The sequence below is a fragment of the Periplaneta americana genome, chromosome 6, assembly GCF_040183065.1.
Source record: "Periplaneta americana isolate PAMFEO1 chromosome 6, P.americana_PAMFEO1_priV1, whole genome shotgun sequence".
Taxonomy (NCBI): Eukaryota; Metazoa; Arthropoda; class Insecta; order Blattodea; family Blattidae; genus Periplaneta; species Periplaneta americana.
In genome coordinates, this window is record NC_091122.1 from 61575950 (window position 1) to 61601567 (window position 25618).

The 25618-nt window shown below is 35.1% G+C and overlaps 1 protein-coding gene across 6 annotated transcripts in view; it reads left to right on the plus strand.

The window, feature by feature from the left end:
* Positions 1-25618, plus strand: part of GckIII (Germinal centre kinase III) — a 331425-nt gene that overhangs the window by 281216 nt on the left and 24591 nt on the right. For all 6 annotated transcript variants that reach the window (XM_069828215.1, XM_069828211.1, XM_069828212.1 and 3 more), the window contains 4 exons: positions 14970-15135; positions 15640-15797; positions 22200-22385; positions 23563-23708. In XM_069828215.1, the coding sequence (XP_069684316.1) occupies positions 14970-15135; positions 15640-15797; positions 22200-22385; positions 23563-23708 (656 nt within the window). The remainder of the gene's footprint in view (positions 1-14969; positions 15136-15639; positions 15798-22199; positions 22386-23562; positions 23709-25618) is intronic.

Below are 25618 nucleotides of genomic sequence, written 5' to 3' on the forward strand. Positions count from 1 at the left end.
GACAGAGTCGAAAGTTACAAGCAAAGATAGTTGTGTGGATATGAAATAATTTTATTTCTCTGTACACCTTATTTATCTGTACATCTTACACAGACTGTGTTCATCTGACGTTGTTTACGTTGTCTACTTACAATATTCCATTCAGTGCGCTGTCTGTGGGATGGGGACAGGAAACTACACTAAACCAATGCAGATAGCATAATGTGTAACGGACATGGTCGGTCCTGATATGCACGTCTGTAGACAGCAGTGTATGTGTACAAATTGCAGTGTCCAGTCGATCAGCCCTAGTGAAATGGAGGAGTACACGAGAGCGGAATATGCAGATCTGATTTTCGAATACGGATGAGCCAATGGGAACAGAAGACAAACTCACAGATTTTATCGGGTCAAGTACCCATGTAGGAGACATCCGGCCCATACCATCTTTCCACGACTGTTCCAAAGGTTAAGGGAAGGAGGGCACGTGGTGTGAAATTACAATTTCATTTCCACACAACTATTTTTGCTTATAATTTTCGACTCGGTCATTTCCGGACCATGATTCCTTATCTCAAATTGATACACGTTTCCTTCCCCATCATTCCTGAAAGGTAGTGACACTAGCCCGGAAACACCCTGTATAACAGATTGCTCAGCCTTGTAGGATTTTACGGCAACAAGTTTTATCAAGTTTACTATACTGCTATCTAGCGACAGTAGGTGGAGTCACGTTATAACTCTCATTTGAATTGCATGGAGAAACTGTACTTCCATCTAGCGTTCGTTTCGACTGTGGCGATACTGGTGGTTGTTCTCTTCCACATGCTACCGTTCTTTAACATTGCAATGGTCAATCTGTTATCTTATATACATGATCAGGATATATGATATGGAACTAAGGGATATATGATATGGAACTAAGAAATAAAAACATGCAAATATGCTAAAATCCGCCCCCTAGTTATTAGTATACATTGTGTTGTAATTTTCATGTTACATTACACAACAGTTGAGTGATAAGATTTTTTTATAACTCTGATTGTGCGGAAACTCTTTGAACGTAATCGAGATATTTCTGAATGACTTGATTTTGTCTCCTTCCCTCGCATGAGAACAATATACGTAACGTGCTGTTTTTCGGAAAAATTCCAAATCGAACTTCATTGATACAAATCGCGTATTCATAGTTCGATTTTGGTCTTTCTAGTCGAAGCACGCGACCAGCAACAAAGTCGTCGAAAGCTGAAAGCACCGTGTTTTGTTGTAATTTATTTTACATCACTTTATGCAATAACCGGAAGAGCCCTCGTAAAATGATACGACTCTCGATTGTGAAATTCAGGCGCTCTACAGAATGTGTTTCTTTATTGAACACAACTAGTAAAACATGGTTGTACAAATCCCGCGTTTCAAGTTCTTTATGTAGTACCTATTGCCGTGTTTTACTGTGAAGTTTCCATTGTTTGCTCGAGTGTCTTCTTTTCATCTAAAGGCAATTTCTTATCAGTCAATTATACCATTCTTTCTTGATAGTCTTGACAGTCAATGATTGACGTCGTATCCAGAATCGTTTTTCAAGGTCTTCTTCATCGTCCACTATCCTGTCCAGTGATATTTCGTTGGTGAAATACAATTGATTTTCTTGTTTCTGAACTATTAAATCTATCAAAAACAACGTAAACATGTGATCTTCATTACCGACAGTGTCCATTTTAGGATACATTCTCCTCACTTTAGATGTCAATATATTTAAAACATTCCATATGTTTAAAGTTTTCCTTTCGTCCATTTTCACTTTCCTTCCAAGCAACAAGATATGAACTGCTGTCTCTAGCTGTTGTGAGGAGGGTAGGCTTACGGGTAAGGTCCCCCATCCCCTTAACTTTTGCAGAGCTCTCCCCACCCCCCTCAACTTGTACAGTGTTGTAACAGACAAACCAGACATTACACAAACGAATGCTTTTGGGAGCTTTACAGAGATGTAAAGATGGGCCTATATACAAATTTTTGATACGAAATTCCTGTTCGAGCCAAAACCCTTCCCTTGTCAGACTCTCACTTGAAGAACGACTGCTGAAGGAACTTCAAAAGCAATGTGATAGCGCCTGTAGGGGAGGCAACTCTTCGAACATATTGCAGACACTCCGCCCACCCATTGTGAAACTTCTGTTCGTATTGTTTTCGTCAGTAATTTTCAAACTGGACTTCAGCATAGGAATGAGAGGTTGCTTTTAAAATAGACTCTAGTGCTCAGAGTACAATTACTTTCACAATGCAGGAGTTGGATGAGTTTTAAACATTTGAAATTCACCGTCTGTCAGGTCCATGTTCATTGAATGATTCTCCTCATCCTCCTCTTCCTCTTTTGTTTCCTCTTCCCTCCTCTTATCCTTCCACGCTTCAAGGTGTAGGTAGGAGTTTTGCGTGTTTCAACTTCACAGCAGTCATTTTTTTTCCGGGCTTGCATTTAGTTACAAGTCTCTAAATAAACTATCCTTTTTAGGAGTAATAAGTAAAATATTTTAGCCTTCATATCTCGTATCTATAAATAGACCTTTCAGTTTTGAATATGAACGAAATGTGTGATATAGATTCGTATGAAAAAGTTTACTCATATACAGACGTACGGAGAGTCAGATGGAAAGGACATCTAAGCTGCTTACCTAAAACTACTTCTTCGATAACAGGGATACTGAAATCATATACCGGGTGTGTCAGAATACTACGTCAAACTTACAAAACTGTTTAGGTATACGGGTGATTCACGAGGATTTACCGTCCTTTACGAAGCTTATTTCCGAAGATATTCTGAGCAAGAAATGTCATATAAACATGGGTTCTATTCTCAATATTTACAGAGTTACGTTTCATTATTGGAACGCATTGCTGTGAACGCGTGATCTTGGTCAGCGTGCAGTCAACAGCCAGCGCTACGGAAATCAAAGATAGCCGTATGCAGTTACGTAGCGCGACGAGTGGCGTTCACAAGCGTGCGGCCAAGTGTACTCAAGCGGACGGCGACATTTTTTAAAATGTGTTGTAAACTCTCCAAGACTGTAAATTAGGATGCAAAATTGAACTGTAAATAATTAAATCGATGGAAGTGGTGTGATTTGTGATAATTGTTGTGATAAGTGCGTAAGAATAATGTAATTTTCTAGTTAAAAATAGAAAAAGATGTCTGTACGAAGCAACTAAGGAGTTCACAGCACATTTTTAGCTTCATAATACTTGCCAATTAAAGAAATGATACTTCTGAATGGTTCATTCTGTATTTGTATTATTCTTTTACCTTCAAACTAAAGAAAAAACGTATTTTACAAACAACTTTAAATTAGTGTAACTCTGAAAATATTGAGGATAGGAACTATGTTTATATGACTTTTTTGCTCAAAATGTCTTCAGAAATAAGCTCCGTAAAGGACGGAAAATTCTCGTGAATCACCCTGTATATTATGAACCGGTTTTACCAACAAATGTTAAAAATGCACTAACACGTCGTTTGTTAACACAAGCTAAAATTTGAATACTTGTGTTAACGTTATTCCGTGCATTTCAGTTCCACCAACGATTTCCAGATGTTAGCTAACTCTCGCCACGGTAGTTAGAAATCTGGAGAAAATTGGGAATTTGTGAATGTGGAAGGTCGTGTCAGAACCAGTGCTTTTCTAAACGCGTTTCACCCGGTCACAAAGAGAAAACTAGTGCAATATATAAGCTTTTTGGCAGTTATTACTTTTGTTGTTGAAAAAGAACCGCGGAACTGGCATTATGAAAATAAATTAAGAATCCAGTAAGTCAAGGATGCCACGTGGGAGTAGATTAATAATTCAGTTGCCATGGGGAGATTACCACAAAAATTCTAAGCAACTTATTATTTTGCCGCTCTTTGTTACATGTGCCTTCTGATAGTTAAAGAACGTATCTGTCAGGGAAAATTGAATCATATCCAGAATTGTGTATTTCCCTGTCATCTTTTATCATACTTGCGTTCTTCTAGGAGGTACAGCCATTTTGTTTAGTATTTATAGTGGGTCATGTCCACCACTTTTTCATAGATAATAATTAATTCTTTGAAAATGGCGGGCTCTGAAGTAGATTTCAGTGATTTCGGATGTGATGTAAGTAGGCCTAAGTATATTGCTATATTTATGTATTTATATTTTTGAACAAAAATTATTGTTAAAATGAAACATGTGTAAAATAAACCAGTCAGTGAAGTAAATTGTCGTTTTCTTGAAATGTGAAATGCGGACATGGTCCACTTTTTTTTCTCAGGGGCTCACATATCTTCGTCTCATTCTCGCTATAGCATTAGAAACTTTCTGGATGGTTCTACTTACGTTGTTTTAATTTATTGTATTACAACATTATCCCCTATTAGTGACTAAAAATAACCAGCGGCACAAAATGTTAGTATAGACTTAGCATGGGAGAGAGGGCATATTTCCGTTGTGTAGTCCAACACCTCTCTAATTTCGAGGAAGGTGGCAGAATGAAATTTTTGTTGACAGTAACTCAACAACCTATTGAGTGTTACACCACAGTGTAGTATATACAGTCACGAAGCTTGAGTTGTGAGGGTGTTAGGAACAATAGACTGTGCCGGTACTATTTCGCATTGTCTGTAATGAGGCGATATTAGCGATCCTAGTGGTTAGCAACTATCTATGGATGCGTATTTACTACGTATTGAGTTTTGTGACTGTATATACTAGCTGTGGTTATACGATTAAACTATGTTATACTTACGTTTTCATAATTAACTTCCATCCGAAAAAAATAATCAAAATCGGTGATCCTTTTAATGTCCCTTTATATGTACGTGAACTACCACAAATGGTATCAGAAAATGCAAGCTCTAACTTTCTAAAATTTTATAAGGAAATTAACTCATAATTGGAAAAAAATTGCAAGATACCACAACAAGACTTATTAGAACTTAAATATCTGATAAAAGTATAAAAAGTTTACTAATAATATTTCTTAGAATTCACTTTTCACCTTAAATTAAATTTTCCAAAATTTGAAAATTTCACACATATTATTTCATAACTCCACAACCGAGATAGAATTCTGAAATTTTGTACACTAATTTAACATACATTTATGCAAAAGGTAGACTACAATAATGTCCATTTCTTTGAAAATAGAAAAATTAGGTCAGAAAACATTATGTAAATTTTAATATATGTTATACAGGACAAATAAAAAATTAATTGTATTAAAATATACAACTCTACATATCTGAGAGTAGTCTACTTTTCAGAAATAAGTGTTAATTACATGCAGGAAAAATATTAAAGATGTCAGAGAAACCATAACAATGTTATGGTTACCAAATGGTGTAACTACAGAATTTTTTTTCTCTCATACTTTGATAAAACTGGTTTGAAAAAAATATTATTAGTAACCTTTTTTATACTTTTATCAGATATTTAAGTTCTAATAGCCTAAGTCTTGTACCTGGTAATTTTTGTCCAATTGTGAGTTCATTTCCCTATAAAATTTTAGAAATTTAGAGCCTGCATTTTCTGATGATACATAGTAAGCTACATATATACCCTTAAGAAGGATAGCATTCACCGAAGTGAAACAAGTGGCTAGCAAATTTGGGGCTCACATACATAGATATTTTATGAATTCCGAAAACCCTTAAAGGTCACAAGATCGCTCTCTCGATTTTAGATTTTTCTTCCATCAAAATTCTGTGATCATTTTTATTAATTGACTTTTTTTTTTTTTGTCAATTTGACAGTTGTAATTTACCACACTTTCTTCCGAGTAATTTCATAGTCTAGGATTATAACTCGAAAGCTGCATAAACTGAAAACGCGAATACTTATGTACATAAAATGAAGGATGCTGATGTAAGTGGTAGAAGTCTTGGTCGGAGCTGCGTGGTCGTGGAAGTGCATTGGAGATTGTGACAGCGCCTCTGCACGACACGAAGTGAAAGTTGGTCGTGATGGCAGGGCCGTACTGCTTAACACACCATTCTGTCACGATCTGCAATCAATCTTGACAGATGACGTTTTTGTTTCAGCATAATGCCTGGCTGGCCGCTACTCCGCTCTAGATTCGTTCCTTGTTTCTTTCCTCCATCCTCTTCGAAGATGAAGCTTGTGACGTTAATGCGCGCGTAAAACCGTAACAAGGTGGGAATAAAACGTGGAGATTAATTCTATGTTTAATCGCTGTAATGCTTGATGTACGGCAATACAAATTTAGAATGTAATTCCACAGGAATTAACTGTTCTGTAGGAAGCAGCTTCGCTTAATGCATATTCTTAAATACGCATTTGCATGTCTAATGTAATTTTAATGCATAATAAGACTTCGCTCTTCGCACGCAGAGAGGATGATCCACGTTAAAATAATATACGGGTTTTGAAAATGATCATTTCATGACTTAAATCAGGGATGTGCAATGAATGACATTACAGGGAATTATCCAATCACGTAATATACGGTAGAGTCTCGTTAATCCGAAGTACGCAAATTCGAAAATCTGGTTAATCCGAACAAAATTATTGTGAGTTAAACCAAATTTATTGTAATAGTACAAAGTAGCGAAAAGAAAAAATTATAAATTCACTCAATTTCTTTTACTTTAAAAATATTATGAAAATAGCACATTCAAACAATTTATTAGTGTTTTCTGTACAGTAGTGAGGAAAAAAAAAACCTGACCGACCCTTGTAGCTGATTTCAGGGCCTTGTTCACTCCAGAGCACGATAGACTGGTAACTGAGACTTTCGTGGTTCGAATCCTGCCTGGGAAGGAACCTTTTTTGTTTTTTTTTTTCTTCCCTTATTCAAAAATACTCCAAATACTTTTTGATTGCTGGTAAAATTCATGTTCTGGAAATAATAAGTTAATTAAGTAGTAAAATATTGCTCCAATCGAAAAATATTAGGAATAAATTTGAATAAGGAACAAAAAAAGTTTCCTTCCCAGGCAGGATTCGAACCACGAAAGTCTTAGTTACCAGTATGTCGTGCTCTGAGTGCTTTGATGAAACAACAAATGGCAGAATTTTAAATACTTATTGTAAAAACCTATACTACAGTCGAATGCTAGTGTTATTACTAGTTAGTATGTAACTTGTGCCCATTCCAAATTTTGGTGGACGAAGAACTTTGTGTGGAAACAACTTGCACCATCCCAAATAAGACAGGGACATAACGTTGACTTTCTGGACGGAAGTAAATATTATCACCTCTTAAATTGAAATGTAGGCGCGTATGTGTCTAAATACGTATTTTCGACTCAAAATAATTGCCTGTAATTATCATCAGTTGTAGAGAAGCCAGCACACTTTCTTTTAGAAGTTTACGGGTTCAACATAACTGAATCAATAATTTTTCGAAGAAAAAAATTTCTACACTGTGGATATGAAGTCCTGTGTCGCACTTGAGTTTGTAGAGATATAAAATATACATTCGATCATCAATAATGTATCAAAATTCTCTAGTCAGCTTGTACAACTTACATAATATTATCCTTCCAGATACAATGATGTCACCCCACATAGTACCCTCCTGATTGTCTTAAAAGTAGAAATAATGTGAAAAAAAAGTTCTAATCCTCATGTTATCATTAGTGATAACGGTTTCCTTATTACAAGTGTTCCCATTTTGGAAATTAACTCTTCCCAGCGAAGTAGTGGAGTTGTCTGATAAATTCGTTCGCTTCTTCGTTTTCAACCATTAACAACGCCTGAGAACACTGCACACCCCCAGCACAGCTATGACAGAGAAGTTGCCGAACAATCCGATTCATTCATTCATTCATTCATTCATTCATTCATTCATTCATTCATAGTTTCATGATCGAGGGCAGGTCTTCATTGCAAACATAGCATTCTCCAGTCTTTCCTAAATTATTTTCTGGTTTATTCTGCCACGAACTTTTCTCCCATTCACCATTCCTTCCAGTGCATTCTTCAGTAGGCAGTTTCTTCCTAGCCAGTGATCCAGCCAGTTACGGAATTTATTTACGAAACATTAAACATAAGTTCATTCAAAGAATAAAAGGCAGAGATGTTTTGTAAACAAATTTTATTTTGTACGCAGCCGTGGCGAGAACGTGACTCGCGAGACATTATGGCTCGCAGTGATAGCTGCTTCTAACCTCCGCCAACCCCCACCCTCTCACTCACTGGAGTCAAACTTCGTTCCATTTGTATTTGTCTCTGACCTGCGAGTGGCATATGTCTCTCTCGAAACCATGTACGAAAGTTCCAAGTAGGATGGGAGGACGCATTTTTTTGCTGTCAATATGATGAGAATATTAAATGTATGATTTGTTCACAAGTAGGCTATTACGAGGAAAACCGTTCTATAACATAAAACGGCATTATGCTACATGTTACTGATGAAACATTAAAAGGTTAATAATAATAATAATAATAATAATAATAATAATAATAATAATAATAATGGTTTATTTCAACTGGCAGAGTTAAGGCCATTCGGCCTTCTCTTCCACTCAACCAGTATGATAGAAAATTAATATAATGCTTTGAATATAACATAATTAATACAATACAATTCAAAGCAATACAATACTACAATACAAGACAATATGATACATAATTAATATAATACAATGACTATTCTTTTCATCTTCACAACACTAATAAAATAATTATGTAATAATAATAATAATAATAATAATAATAGTAATAGTAATGATAGTCATGCCTAAATTAAATTAAATTATTAAACTCGATCACAATTATAACTTCAATTTGACTGCGCCCGTAAGAAATCGTTTAGCCTTTTCTTGAAAGTGGTTATTGTCTGGCAGCCCCTTATCTTCTGAGGTAGAGAATTCCATTCACGGGGGACTGAGAGAGTAAAAGAGGATGAATAGTGGGATATTCTTTGGGCAGGAATTGCTAGGATTTGGCTCTCCTGTGACCTGGTGTTTAGATTGTGATTGGAGGATAAGTAGTTAAACCGGGAACGAAGATAATTTGGAGTAGAAGTGTGGAGAACTCGAAACAGAAGAGACAGCGAATGAAGTGTTCTACGGTTACTAAGTTGCAGCCAGGATAAAGATTTGAACGAGGTTGTAATGTGGTCAAATTTGTGAGCATTGCTTATGAATCTGACACTCATATTGTGCACACGCTGCAACTTGTTCGAAAGGTCAGTTGTCAAGTCTGTAAGTATTACGTCGCAATAGTTAAATGTTTTTGTTGTTATCATCATCATCATCATCATCTCTGTACGTCGACCCTTTTTCAGCAGATGTACGAATAATGCGGTTAGATCTTCAATTTGAACTCACTGATTTACTATGTGATGTCAAATGAAAGCTAGATGTAAGGACTTGACCAATGTTGAACTTTCAAATCTTTGCCAAAATATAAATATCCGAAGCTTCGTTCTTTCGCTTGCTCTGCTGAAGCCATGTTCGCTACAAGTTAGGTTTGTGAAAAATTATTTTCAACAATTAAAATAATAAAAACCAAAATTAGATCACGACTGACAGACAAATACCTTCGTGATCAACTACGACTGGCAGTAAGTGACATAATTCCTGATTTTGAAACTTTGTCGCAGACATTCTGAAAACAGTTAATTTTAGGTTGTGATATTGTTCATTTCTTCCTTCGTTACACGTACTAAACATTAGTTTGTAGCCTTGTACTGTATAAAATTATATTTAAGTGCTTGACGTAAGGAAAATGAAAATTCGTTAGTAAGTCAGACAGTTGCTTTACTTCCCCTTCGGGTGTCCGCCTCCCTCCATAGGTACTATGCACGTTGCAGGTTACACAGTGGCTCGGCGCACGATTACATTTCGCCACCGCTGTGTACAGTATGAATCATTATTATCGACAATATATTGTCATTTCTCTAGAAGCTTATAAATTCCAATTCGAACACTGCATACGGGGTATATAATTGCATGCAATCTAACCTGGTCAGATTTAAACTGTTTAACATTCGCGTAGAAAATAAAACAAGAAAAATAAATATAAATAAATAAAATAGTAATAATAGTAACAATATTAATAATTTGAACTATAGAGAGCGTATTTTTTTTTAATTACAGGGCATGCAGTGCAGTGTAGAGTTGGACTGCGTTCCTGTGGGTTCTCCATAACTCCCTAAATGCTATGATATAATATAATATAATATTGTTTATTAATTCAGTCTAATTGACATATCACAAATATAAAAAGTCAATGACACTTACCCATGTAAGTAATCATTGTGTACTATACAAATATAAAAATTAAGCAAACGCTTTAGCCCTTCGGGCATCATCAGGCTTTTTTACATACAATATCTTGTACATTTTGTCTCTTATTGTGGAACGAATGATTAATCACAACCTTTTTAATAATGAAAATAATAACTATTTAAAATTGACTTATGGTAATTAACAATCTAAAATTAATATACAGATATGAAAATTTAATACATAATAATGATATAAATTGTGGCTGCACTGCTGTGTTGTGTTAAATTATAACATCATAAAACTGTGAACGTGATAAAAACATTTCATTCCTCTTTAAACTTCATAATTTCATTAATTGGATATTTTGCTGTTAGTCTTGTCTCAATGGTTCATTACTGGTTATGGTGAAATCAATATTTAAGAACGTGTGTACTGTACAGATTATCTGTGTTGACATTTACATTGAGACGATTTTTGAGACTGGGTTTTATGATGAAATGCGGTTGACTTAGTTACGATGATCTTGCGAACTGATGTTTGTGATATGTCAATTAGACTGAATTAATAAAACAATATTATATTATATCATATTATATTGACTATCTGAACATTTCAACATGCTTTCCCTAAATGCTGCAGAATTCGCACTGAGTTGAAATGTAAACATTCACATCACTTAAAACAATTTGCTTCCACCCAACAATGCCACAATTACAAACGAAAGAGCGGGAATAGTGTCTTTTTTTTTCTTATGGTGCCATCTACTATATTATTTCCCGCCAACAATTACAATTACACATTCCCTGAAATTCTTTGAGTCGTTCTTTCTAATGGCACCGGTATGAATTTCGTAATACTCATAGTTAAAAAATTATATCAGTTTATAATCACGAAATGTTTCTGTGGACACGCTGTACTTCTTTACGTCCCGTGTTGTAGGTTTACGCCATGTACGAGTAAAAGGACCCTGTAGTCACACGCGTAGCTCAGACAGTATAGAGTTGGACTCGAAGTCCGAGCCTGCTCTCGTACGTGGCGAATGTCATGCAATCCGATGGTGAGTCATCAGACTATCTCGCCAAATAACATCACTCTATCATGATGAGCCTTTAGATTGCAGTGCCTGAGGGAAAGGACTGTACCCCTTATAAAGAGCTCTATCCTCATAATTTGTTGGCCACTTTTTACCCACATTGAATTTCGGAGCTGAAAAACTTTGCAGCTAAAAGTGTTGTTAAATCAAAAAGTAAGAAATAGGACAGTATCCCTCATTTGCAACTGTTCCGTTATCGTCGACGTCTCTTGGTAACACCACAGTCTATAGTCGCGACGCTGTTATTCCCGGCGTGACTCCTCCTCTTTGCTTACGTCTTAGGAAGTGAAGGCTCTATATAGTAGAGATGGGTAAAAAATAACACAACAGTTATTTTGGAACTGTTCCGGTCTCGGAACTGTTGCAAAATGAACAGTAGGTCGGAACCTCCTGTTCCGAAATAACAGTGTTCCGACTCCGAGCTGCTCACTTGCCCAGCTGTTGCGGGCTCGCAGTACCGCGTTGCACAAGGTATGTTCCGACTCCGAGATAACAGTCGGAACGTCGGAGCTTGTTCCGATGAACTAACGACAGCTGCAGTTACACTGTTCTCGTTGTTCTTTATGTTGTACGGAACTTCGTTGGATGAAGTTGGTACTTGAAACTCTCACGTGGTTGGAAATTAAAATCCTTGCGGTGGCGCGAACTTTAATATCAACATTTGTAAGACTGGCCAATCATCTGTAATGTTATAGTAAGTATTTAATAATCTGTAATATTCATTCCCGCTTTATGATTTATTTCACCATTAGTTGACTAAACATTCTACAAAGTCATAAAGTACGCATACTATTATTAATTCATTGATCAGCTGATTCTATACAAAGGTTAAAGTCGTAAATGGTAATGAGTGGTTTAGTTACAATGTCTGTATGTCGTTTGTTGAGGTTAAGTCTGACAAGCACAAGTTTTTGTGCTATCTTCTCTGTTATCAAAGAACGACAAAAATGTTGTAGCATTATTTGTTGGAAACTACCCATATAAGTACTGATTTGGAGAGCGAGGTTTAATGCGAAGTTTAAATTACACTTTGGTAAAGATGCGATTCCAACATTTTACTAACCCACTGCGGGGTTTCCAGGTTTCAGTACTGCCAATATATATCTTTTTTATTTATGAAATCGTAATACTTATTATTATTATTATTATTATTATTATTATTATTATTATTATTATTATTATTATAACTGTTCATTAAGAAAAGTAAAAATAAAAATTAATGATTTGTTTTTTTATTATGTAATAGAGAGAACAGAAATTACATACCATATGTTTTAAATGTTATGTTATTTTTTTTAGTTGGCTACCATGTCTTTATAACTTTATGTACGAAAACAAAGTGTTGTATTCTGTCCTTGTAGTCAACAGCTGTGTAATTACTAACATTAAGCTTTTGAGTTCTGTCCGCATGCACAGCAATTTTCCAAAATCGATTCGAATGTGCATTGCAGTGCCATCTATAGATAAGAATGTGTACTATGTCATGCCTATGAGTGCTCCAGTGTGAGCTGCATGGTGTTATTTGTCTATGGTGAAGAGGGAGGGTACTGTACCGTTCGTTTGAACGACTCAACGACTCCGACTCATCACCACTGGTGACTGTTATTTCGGAACTGTTATTTGGAACATAGTATTTTTTCGGAACCGGAACCGTCGGAACTGTTCCGGGAAAAGAACAACTTCGCCCATCACTACTATATAGTCTAGGTAGGTAGTATCGTTCGCCATTTTTGTTCTTTCATTGCCGAGCTACCATACGAGGAATCTATTTGCCACACCGTTAAACATTATCATGTTGTAGCTCCTATGATAATAAATCAAACGCACTGTAATTCAGCAAATAATTGAGCGGCAAATAACGTCTTCGTGTGCTTTCTGCGAACGCCAACGAAAGAGCCAAAATGGCGGGCGATTATATTAAGTATTTATCGAGCCTTAAGAAATGAATATCGTCTTCATCAGCGAATCACAAGACGCACACGTTTAAATGTAGCCGACCTGCAACGCGATTGGCTGCCAGAAATTAGAGCGACGGGACTTATAGTATATACAGTCACGAAGCTTGAGTTGTGAGGGTACTAGGAACAATAGACTGTGCCGGTACTATTTTGCGTTGTCTGTGATGAAGCGATAGTAGCGATCCTAGTGGTTAGCAACTATCTATGGATGCATATTCCCTAGTATTGACTTTCATGACTGTATATACTAGACTGTGGTAACACCTTGACAAGATCGTGAATTGTGTTCTAGGTAGTACTGGATATCCAGGAAACTTTCTTTCGAACTTTCTTTTATACTCTAATTTTGTGCTTTTTAACAGCGTATATAATATACTCTGAACGAACGTAATGAACTCATAGACGAGCTTGGCTATCTTCAACTAACATTCAAGCCTCGCATTCACTTAACACCCACGGAGGAATGACTAATGAGTCATCTCTTTTGAACACACGAACTGTTTGAGTTTAATGGGCTCATTGCAAAATGAGTGATTGTGTATTAATAAAATAAATAATGAGTTGAACAGTCAAAATACATGTGACTTAATGAAGGATTTTCTGTTCAGTTGGAAAGAACACATAGTAAAAATTGGAAGATTACTATGAAAAATGGCGTGTCAAATTTTAATGTAATTCAAAATTAAAGCAAGCTTTTGAGAGTAATCTTATTATCATTATTATTAATATTATTATTATTATTATTATTATTATTATTATTATTATTATTGCTATTGCTGCTGCTGCTACTACTACTACTACTACTACTACTACTACTACTACTACTACTACTACTTACTTGCAAATGGCTTTTAAGGAATCCGCAGGTTCATTGCCGCCCTCACATAAGCCCGCCATTGGTCCTTATCCTGTGCAAGTTTAATTCAGCCTCTATCATCATATCCTACCTCCCTCAAATCCATTTTAATATTATCCTCCCATCTACGTCTCGGCCTCCCCAAAGGTATTTTTCCCTCTGGCCTCCCAATTAACAATTTATAAGCATTTCTGGATTCGCCCATACGTGCTACATGCCCTGCCCATTTCAAACGTCTGGATTTAATGTTCCTAATTATGTCAGGTGAAGAATACAATGAGTGCAGTTCTGCGTTGTGTAACTTTCTCCATTCTTCTGTAACTTCACCCCTTTTAGCCCCAAATATTTTCCTAAGAATCTTATTCTCAAACACCCTTAATCTCTGTTCCTTTCTCAAAGTGACAGTTCAAGTTTCACAACCATACAGAACAACTGGTAATATAACATTATTATTATTATTATTATTATTATTATTATTGTTGTTGTTGTTGTTGTTGTTGTTGTGATAATGATTGCGTTGTTATTGATAACAAAATATGGAGAGCGCAGGAAAAAACCTGGTAAGTCACGTTTTTACTGTTTTTACAGGAAAGCAAGTTTAAAGTTTCAAGGCCCATTATGTTGTATTGTCTTTGAGTTATCACTTTTAATATTTTTCTGGATTAATAACGTTGTTATTCTGTACAGTTAAACTACACAAATCTACATAACTTGAACTATTACACGACATCTACTCGTAAAATAGAAAATCGATAATTTTGGACTTACCAAGTTTTTTCTCCTATGCTCTTCGTATGTCATTATTACTCTTCTGTATCTGATAATGTGGGACGTTCTTTTAATATATAGTATTTAATTATACTTTTTGTTTTGTAGGGTACAAAGCTATGGATTATTATGGAATATTTGGGAGGCGGCTCAGCGCTAGATCTAATGAAGGCTGGAAGTTTCGAAGAGATGCATATTGCCATTATACTTCGGGAAGTTCTCAAAGGCCTGGACTATTTGCATAGCGAAAGGAAATTGCATAGGGACATCAAAGGTACAATCCATCAGACACTGTTTATTAAGACCTTAAATTAAATAATTCTTAGCCAAGTGCCTACTGCATTGGCTTTCTTTGTCAGTGACCTGGGTTGAAAGCTCAATTTGGCAATTAGCATACTGAGCCCAATGCAGTAGCTTGCTTTTATAAGGTGAATAGATCCTAACAGCAAGAAGTGATGTTGGTTTGGAGGTAATTTCTTTAGTGATGCTTTTGTTGACCTTATTTTCAATTCATAAGGAATAAGCTCTTAGAACATGAGCCGTCTTTCACTGTATGTGTTATTATTTATATTTCACATTAAAACGTTAATATTGCGACTGTTTTCAAGCCAGTCACAAATTATTTTCAGACGTAAATTACTCGTTCTTGTATAGGAATAACTGTGGAAATGCTATATTGTTTTAAGTTGCAGTAAATTAACGTTAAGTATAACTGAAAGCAAGAAATATTCTTAATACATTTAGTTTTATTTATTTATTTATTTTTTCTTTATTGCAGCTGCTAATGTTTTACTCAGTGAAATGGGTGATGTTAAGTTGGCAGACTTTGGAGTGGCGGGACAACTTACAAATACAACAAGTAAAAGAAATACGTTTGTTGGAACTCCATTCTGGATGGCTCCTGAAGTCATCAAACAGTCAGCCTACGACTCAAAGGTACGTTGGCTCTCATTAGCTCTAGTAGACTCTTGTTAAAATATGGCCACTCTTTTATCCATTCCTCCCCAGTTATACACAAAAATTTGATATGCAGCTAAAATTTGTTTCAAAGCACTTCTACTTAATTTAATTATTGCTTAAATTGCTCATAACCTTTCCTTACCAATCAGTTACATCACAGCTTCTTTTATGTTTGGAAAAAAAGAAAGAAAGAAACCTATGTTATCAATCAATCAATCAATCTTCTAATGTATCCAGCTGTTTGCTGACAACATAAAATCCACTATAATCCACTGTAGTCTATTCAGTTGTTGTTTTTCACGAGAAATGAGGGGTATTTTGATCGGTGTTCATTATAAATCCCGTTGCTAGTATCCAGAGTTGGGGTGTAGTTAATATATACTGCAGGGCTGTGTCTTCTGCAACTGGTACTGATGATTTTAATTTACATCTTTTGTGGTTTATGGATGGACAGTATAGAAGAATGCGTTCCAGATCTTCATGATTATTGCACCACAGACAAGTAGGATTATCAGAAATGTGAAATCGGGAAAAACCTACGTTATAAAATACAATAAACCAGTACATTGGAGTAAATAGTACAGAAAGTGAATTAAATATAAAATAATACATTTTAAACATTGTTACCATACTGATGATTTCACTATTTCCCTTTTATCTGTATAATCCATTTCTTTAATGATTTCAAAAGATAATGTGAGATTCGTTCGAACTCCAGTTAAAATTCCTCTGTTTATTTATCTGTCTTTAGAAGTAAATGTACGGTTCACTGTAATTTAATGAAAAATATGTAAGTTCAATCATAAGACTTATCTCTTTGCAAATATTTATTTGCTATAAAGTTATAAAATATATAGGGGAAAGGTGGGTAGCGCCGGACACTTAAGAATTATTAGTTCCACAGTAACTAATTAACCTTTATTCAACTTACACATTAATGTAAGACACTTTGCATGACATAAGGACATTGTTTATACACGTTACTAAATGATAGAAAACACTGGAATAAATATTATTAGTAATATTTGGAAGTTACATTTCAAAGCTTTATTGGCAAATGTAGGGTATCCCCGGACACTTTAAATCCATCCACAACTTCACGTTTTCTGGTGAAGGCAGCTTTTACAATGAAACGAAACATCATCTGGCTCAACCCCAGAACATTCTTCATGTGCCCACCCTTTGCATGTGCAGCATTGAATCCAGTTTTCTTCAAATATTTCTCCACATATTATGCAAACCGTTTTCTCAGGCAATCCAGTTCTCTTTGGAGAAACACCCTTAGAAGTTGACTGAATCTCAGATGTAGGGCCAAATAAAACCTTTCTCTGTGATTTTCCTTGTGCTGTACTGGATCTGCTTGATTTTTTAATGCTCTTTTCTTCAAGGACTTTTTTGAATGGAGATGATGTTAAAATTTCGCTTCTCTGAGCTTTCCTTTTCCGAGTTTTGCTCCTTCTCTTACTGGCATCTGGGAGAAGTGAAAGCTTCTTCAAAATATTATCAACTGGCATAGCCTTGTTCTTGTCCACCTCGAATGATGTTTTAGGGCTTTCATCTGCAGGTCTGGAGCTTCTGTTTGATGGTGTGGTGTGGGTTTCAAAAACGTGTGGACTTGACCTGGAATTTGAGGGAGCATTTCGTTCTTCTGAGGCTTGTACAGGAGTTTGTTCATCTACAGCTGGTCTAGATGTGTTGTCAGCAGGTAGTTCGTCTAGGGGTGGTTCGGCTGTGCCCTCCTGAGCTTGTGGGATGTCTGTGAGGAGTGATGGCAGGAAATCATTTTCTGTAAAAACTCCGGGATTTAAGGGTGGATTCCTGTGCATGAAAACCCATTTCTTGCTATATCCAGGCGACAAGATTTGGCGTACACGGTTGAAACTAACCCAGAGATTTCATTCTCAGTTATTCGAAGCCCAGCATTTTGGCTCACCCACATAGCAGAAGCTTCTGCATACCCTGCCTTGAACGGTTTCATAAACGTCCTGTCCAAAGGTTGGAGTTTATGTGTTGTGTGAGGAGGAGTGCTGTTCATATGCACATTAATTTCTCGTTGCCCAGTTGATCACTGTGAGCTCCTTGTGGCTACTGTGCCCATCCAAAATCAGGAGCACAGGATTTTGAGGTATAGGCTTTGTATGTTTAATAAAATGTTTGAGCGAGATTAGAAAGGTTTCTGCACTCATCCAGCCATTTGGTTGTGCTCAACCGCATTTTTCATAGATTCTTCCGACCAGGAACCCCGGTTAGTGAACCTGCCCTTAAAATTCGGCATTATTATCTGCAGAACTGCAAGGAACAAAAAATCTCTTGTGATAGAGACAATAAACATTCATATTACACTGACTACCAAAGAAAGTGTAACACTATTTTCGTTTCTACTCTCATCATACAGTATTTCTGGGAGTGGAGTGCCGGGAATCGAACCCGAGTCCTCTGGATCTATAGTCAGACATTCTAACCTCATGACTATGTAGGCGGTAATTATTATTATTATTATTATTATTATTATTATTATTATTATTATTATTATTAGTAATAGTAATATTGCTACTAGACCTAATAATATACATGCCAGTTTATAATACAAGCTGTCCGCGGCTACCCGCGATTTGACTGTCCGCGGCTACCCACTGTGCATATAATGTTCTATAAATTAATAGAACCAAAACCATACCAGCTTTAACGCTGAAAGATGCAATACGTGTAAAACACATTCCTAACAACACACCGGATGTATAATAATAAAGATCAACTTACTTGTGTAACCGGTAGCAGGTCTTCAAATTTAATTTCGCTGCCAGATGTCTAAACAATTACTCACAAGAATTATATTACAATTACACCAGTCGACGCAACTCAATCAACTGATAACATTCAAGGTCCAACAAAGCGGGAAGTCATATGCAAGTAAAACAGGATTACCAACTCTTGTTAGTTTAGAGAAAACCCTAGTGTCCGGGGCTACCCACCGTTCCCCTAAACGTTTTCGCCTTGTTGGGCATTATCAGATATAATAAAATACGTGATCTAGAACTTGAATAAATTGACAAATGAACAATACAATATACATGGCAAATAGATCTTCATGAGTTTTATGTAGGAGTTATGAGTAAAGTTTGTTAGAACTAATTTCAATACAATGTGAGCTTGAAGGAATCGAAAAATAGTTGCGTATACATATAACTCATGTTACAAGTATATATACATGGTAAATGATAAGTAATTAAATTATGCAGGTAACAGCGATATTAAAACTTTAATGAAATATGATTATAAATAAAAGTAACAAGATGTCATGGATTTTAAAATTTACGAAGAATAAAATGTTTTAAAATTACTATATGATCAATTGTTATTAATATAATGTTGCAATTAATAAATCTTGTGCTTTATATTGTCAATTGATCATTATCGAAAATTATATGCTTGTGGAATTTGCTGTGTGATGTGGTATATATGTACGCATGGATTTACATATGATATTCTATCTGGATTAATGCGTGCTATAAATGGTGATCATGGGTGGTTTGCTATGTGTAGACATAGTTAACGAGAGCTATATATGTAGACAATTTGTATGTGTATGCCTCTATTTGTAGAAGTGTGTTGCTTGGTGGTCTGATGATTGAACTTACATATTTTTCATTATATTACTAGACTTATCTGAACACAAAAATGAATTGCAAATTTCACTGTAATTGTTGAAGTGGTAATATTGTAATTGATCTTGTGTTAGGTTTGATTCTTGAATATTGAATATACAATTATTCCCATAATATTCCTTCTGTATTCCATTGTACAATTTTAATTGATATGGAGCTCTCATGTGTGAATCCCGGAAAGAGGTCCATGCCCAGAGATACAAATGGGGAATTATTTTACCGGTTAATTTCACTTTCCAAGGAGCCATCACATTTGGAATGCTTTCAAAAACAAAAATGTAACTGTTTATTAATGGACACCATATACTTGCGCTTACCTGACCATTGTTTAGTATAGTATTTCTTCTACATAGCATGGAACATTTACCCCTCTGTGTTTCTGTGACTTGGTCCCCAGAGGCTCATTCCTAGGTATGTTGCACTCAGAGAAGGTGAGGCTGGGAATTAGGTAGGAAAGGTTATATGTGGAATGCATTTCACTACCCCTTTCCAGCCTATAGTAATAATCCACTCTCATAAAACTTTCAGTGGTGTAGAGCACTAACTATGAGAGTTGCCTGCTTTGCTCCTATTACATTTTACTTGAAATTTAAATTGGTTGTTACTGATAAGTGAGGAAGATAAATATTAGCTGACAGCTGGATGAATGGAAAATTGAGACTTTCCTGTTTAGTTACTTCCTTTTTGACTTACTGAATTGCAGTGCTATTTGGATTTATGTATGTATTTCGCTATGACTGAAAATTGGAAGGAAACGTTTTTAACAGGGAAACAAAAATGGGTCTTTCCATTCAAAAAGGTATGCTTTTGAACCATGATGTCTCAAAAATTAAAAATATTGTAGTAGGTTATTTTGTATGTTCTAAATATGAATTTCACGCAATATTATATTTATATCCTTCATAGTTTGGCAGCAATCAGCATTTAAAATATTGGTTTAACAAAGAACACGGTTTCATTCATTGAAGTTTTCTTACTATGTAAAAGAAGATAGAAAAGTGATTTCAATGTAATTCGAAAGAGGAGAGCCTTGTTTATAAATTCCCTTAAAATGAAAAAAATGTAAAATTTTTTAAGTAGTTACCCACCGTAAAATAATTTAAAACAATATAGAACACAAAATGCAATTCATTTTTACAGACGAAAGAACATGTGCTTAATTATTTAGGGTATATTGATTCCACTGTGAAAATTTCAGAATATTGACTTAAATATCATGTCAGTTTTTAATAAAAATAACTCACCGGAACAAAGGAGCTCAGCAGATAGGCTCTCCCGTCATACAGAATGTTGTGCGATCAAAGTCAGGGACACGGTCGTTTGAGATTACTCATTGTTATGAAGTCTCGCGAATGCTGTGACTGTCACACATAGCAAGTGATTTTCAACCGTCTGAACAAAAATTAATAATTTTATTAATTTAATTAATTTAATTACTTATAGGTTTTTTGAGATAATGTCATAAAACTTGAGAGATGGATTAAGAATAAGATTTTCTTCAATATGAATGAAATTCGCATGACTTTAAATTGGTGCATTCTAATATAAAACTATTTGTTTTTTTCAATGAGGTATTTTTATGAGCATCCCTTAATATTATTCGAATTAGTCTTTAAGGTATTAAAACATGGTTGTTCAGGTTTACTATGGCATCTCTTTAGTTTCGATGACACCTCATATAGAGTGTCTAGAATATTTCAAATTATGGATAGCTTGTAACTGCCACTCATTTTTCAGTCATCAGTATGACTAAAATATTAATGATATGGAGGTCATACTTGGCAATTTAATTTATTTTCATAATAACATTATTATATTAGAAGCCCAAAAAATTCATGACATCACTGGCATATTCTTAAAATTTTGTACAGAATGACCCAAATAATACTTTTTTTTTTTTTTTGGCAGGGAGAATTAGGTACTAAACTTATTATGAAACAGAGGTGTAGACCTATTTACTATTAAATTGAATTATCTATGTTTTTGGAAAACCAGTCTAATTTCCTCCCCATTACTAAAAGGATAATCAGTAATATACTGTTATTAATCTTTTTATACACGATCATTTGATAATAACTGTGTATCCAGTGCACTGAGTGCAGTAATCATCTTATTATCGCACTCAGTTTAGTAATGAACTAAAATAGCTACTTACATGTCATGCTTCAAAATGGCTCCTGCAAAAAAAATTGGTCTTTTCATGTGTCAATTCATACTTAGCCTTCGATTTATTTGGCAGAAGTGATGAAACAACTGTCGAAAGTATGAATTCAATATCTGAAGGCAAACTCTCCTCAGAATCGCACATTTTCGAAAAAGAACTATTTTCCTTCCTCACAGATTTTTGTCCGTTCTGTTTAATCTTACATCTATTGTTATCATAAACAAATTAATATCGTTAGGTACCATGTTATTTCTAGACCAGCTATGATCTATGGAATACTAAGCATACTGTACATTAAATCATAGTGTATTAGAATATAACTGAATGATGATGCTGTTATTAAGAAATAATCAGATGTAAGCATTATTAAATGACTGCGGATAAAATATTGTACATAACTAGTGGGATGAGCCTACAGACCTTGTTCTGCAAAACACACTCGAGTGATAATCAAGCTCATATCCCACTAGTTGTGTAAATAACTATTACATGTTTGCTGTTATTAATCTTTCACATGTAATTTTACTGATTTTTTTTTCTTTTCCTCAGGCTGATATCTGGTCATTAGGAATAACAGCCATTGAGCTTGCCAAAGGAGAACCTCCAAACTCCGAGCTTCACCCCATGAGGGTACTTTTCCTTATTCCTAAGAACAACCCTCCTCAACTTACAGGAAATTACACCAAACAGTTTAAAGAATTTGTAGAAGCTTGCCTCAACAAGGACCCTGAAAACGTAAGCATATTTTAATTTCATTATCTTCAGATATAGTCAGTGCTGTAATGGTATATTGTGGGAAGTGTTGAGTGTTTGATTTTGTTTTCTATAAAATTGCTTTTCATATTCATAAAACTGTTAATATCACTAGAACTCAAGATTTACATGCAATATACATGTTACATGTTAGCATGTTGCAAGTACCATACTGAAACATATGTAGAAAGTAAGTTCTTTGGAAATTATGATTTGCTCATACATTTTACATAATTTGATTTTGCGTGTAATTGCATTTTTCAGTAAAAAAAAAAAAAGAACATTTTGTGTACGTATTTCCTATTTAAAATAGAAAACAACTACACACTCTTTTAAACCAAGATTTATTAAAGGAAGTGGTATTTTGTTTTATGGTAATTGCTGCTAAAATCATAGTAATTTTAGATTTATTTGGCACTAAACTCAATTCTTTTCCATAAAAGCGTAATATTTGAATACCAATATTTACTCAAAACTTAAAAGAGTGGTAGTTGAAGCTTCACTAAAGAAAATTTTAGAATGACTTGCATACTTAACAGAAGAAATTATGTCTATCCTATTACAATTATCATCATCATCATCATTCACAGACAAGTACTAGTCTATAGTGGCCAGTTACAGTCCTTAGCCTTTTTTTTTTTCTAGCTCTGTTTGTACTCTTCATTTCTACGACCTTTACAATTATATTAACTTTAATTTGTATGCATTAGTAAATTTATGTACAGACCCAGAAACAAAATTCAAGTGGCCCCAATTTTGTTTCTGGGTCTGTACATATTTGCTGCACACTCTTCAGAAGTGTTGCGATTGATGACTTTCTTTATAACTTATAAAACTTCGTTTTTCTAAAAATTGCCACTGAGAAGGTATAGTAACATCAGACTTCAAAAAAGCAGTCTACAAAATGTTATGAGTACATTTCCTGAAGTGAAGTTATGATTTATCAACTTCATATTAAAAAATTCAAGCATGTGTAATGTAATATTACAATACTGATGTCATAAAATCAGGTTTATGAAACGAGTTTCTTCTGGTATGAAAGATGCCTAAGCTTATTTTCATTCATAGCAGTTTATATGTATCATAGCATATAATGTTTCTATGTCAATTAGAGTATTTATTGTTTGCTTGAAAATGGTTCATTTTGTATCCTTTTCAGAGACCCACAGCTAAAGAATTGCTCAAGTTTCCTTTCATTAGAAAAGCAAAGAAAAATTCATATTTAATTGACCTTATAGACCGATATAAGAAATGGAAGTCCCAAAGAAGTGAAGAAAGCGAAACGGAATCAGAAAATTCAGATTCGTAAGTATGAAATAAGCATATAGACAGTATTATCTTTTAATAAACTGTGAACTACCGGTATTTCTAATGTACCACTCTAGTAAACCATGCAACAGAACTTTATCATTTTATAGTGTATTACATATTCATGTAGTAAGGATGCACTAGCAAAGAAGGGCAGCACTGCTATTTACAGACCTGTTACTAAATCTACGTATTACTCTGTGAAAAGATTTATTAAATCTACATACTTAGACTTCAACAAACAAAATTTGATAACACAATCTCAAGGGAAAAAATGGAACTCTCTGCATCATAATCCACAGTTAATTCCCGATTTACCACGAAAATCGTCTGTAGCTGCATTTAGATTGGCGACAGGCCATGATTGTTTGGCCAAACACCTGCATAGAATTGGAATATATCAGTCCCCTAACTGCCCATTGTGCAACTCAAACCAAGAAATGGATTCGGAACACCTGAAAATCTGTGCTTCAGTGGCTGACCATGATAATATCTTTGAAAAATATTGGAGTGCAAGAGGTCAAATGACTTTATTGTCAAACGCCTGGCATTAGAAAACAACAACATATTCATGTAGTCAAAAATGCTCATTGACATAATTTTTCTGTAAAATATGTGTTTGTATGTAAAATAAAAATTGTTATTTAAAGTTTGTGATCCCTTCATTGAAATTTTTTACTTTTTTCAGGATATTTTCATCTTAAAATAATTATTCTAAAAATCTGCTTCTTATCCCTCTGATCTGTCCTTCTGTCTTGCATGTCACTAGAACATATTCAGAGTTAGGTGGCAAAATCTATTATTATTTCTACCAGTCTCTGCTAAAATAGCTCTCTTAGTGCACTGAGACAAGATGTTGTTCCCTCACAGTAGCAACACATAAAATAAAATTACATTATTAAATTTAAAACAGCGTTTAAGAAAGAAATGGCAATTGAATCAGTTACATAAGCACAAAATTACAGGGAACAGAACTAACTCTCTGCTTCAATGACTGCCATATAGTGACACTTCCTGAGTGAACTACAAAGTACCAGTAAATGGTGCAGCATTACTGTATGTACGAGGGTCACTCCAAAAGTAATGCACAACTTTTTTAAAATTTATTTTTTATTCTTCACCTTTGCAATTTATGGAGGTCATAGATACATACTTCCCGCTTGTATTGAAATTTAATTTAAGTCATTCACCTGAGTGGCGCCATGATAGCACTTCTTCAAGATGGCTGCTGTACTTAACATTCGTCACAAGCAATGTGCTGTTACTGAGTTCCTGTGCTGTGAGAACGAGACAGTGGGAAACATTCACAAGAGGTTGAAAAATGTGTATGGAGATGCAGCTGTCAATCACAGTACAGTTAGTCGGTGGGCAAGCAGATTTTCTAGTGAAAGAAGGCATGTCAATATTTGAGATATTCCTCGGAGCAGCAGACCCTGCACTGCACAAAGTCCTGACAGTGAAAGAATTGTCATTCCAAGTTGGAATAGGAGAAGCAAGTGTGTGCAGAATATTGAAACAGTTGGAGTTAAAAAAGGTTTATGCCAGGTAGGTGCCAAGGATGTTGACAAGAGCCCACAAAGAAACCCGAAAAACAGTGTGCAGGGAACTTTTGGACCAGTATGAAATGGTGGAGATAACTTTCTTGCAAGAATTGTGACAGGAGTTGAAACATGGTTTCACCATTTTCAACCGGAGACAAAGAGGTAGACAATGGAGTGGCATCATGCAAATTCACCAAAGAAAAAGAAATTCAAAACTGCGCCTTTGGCAGGAAAAGTTATGACTACTGTGTTTTTCGATTCAGAAAGACTCTTGCTTGTGGACATTGTGCCACACAGAACCACCATTAATTCTGATGCATACGATATGTGCAAACTCTCAAGAAACTTCAAGCTCCACTGAGTCAT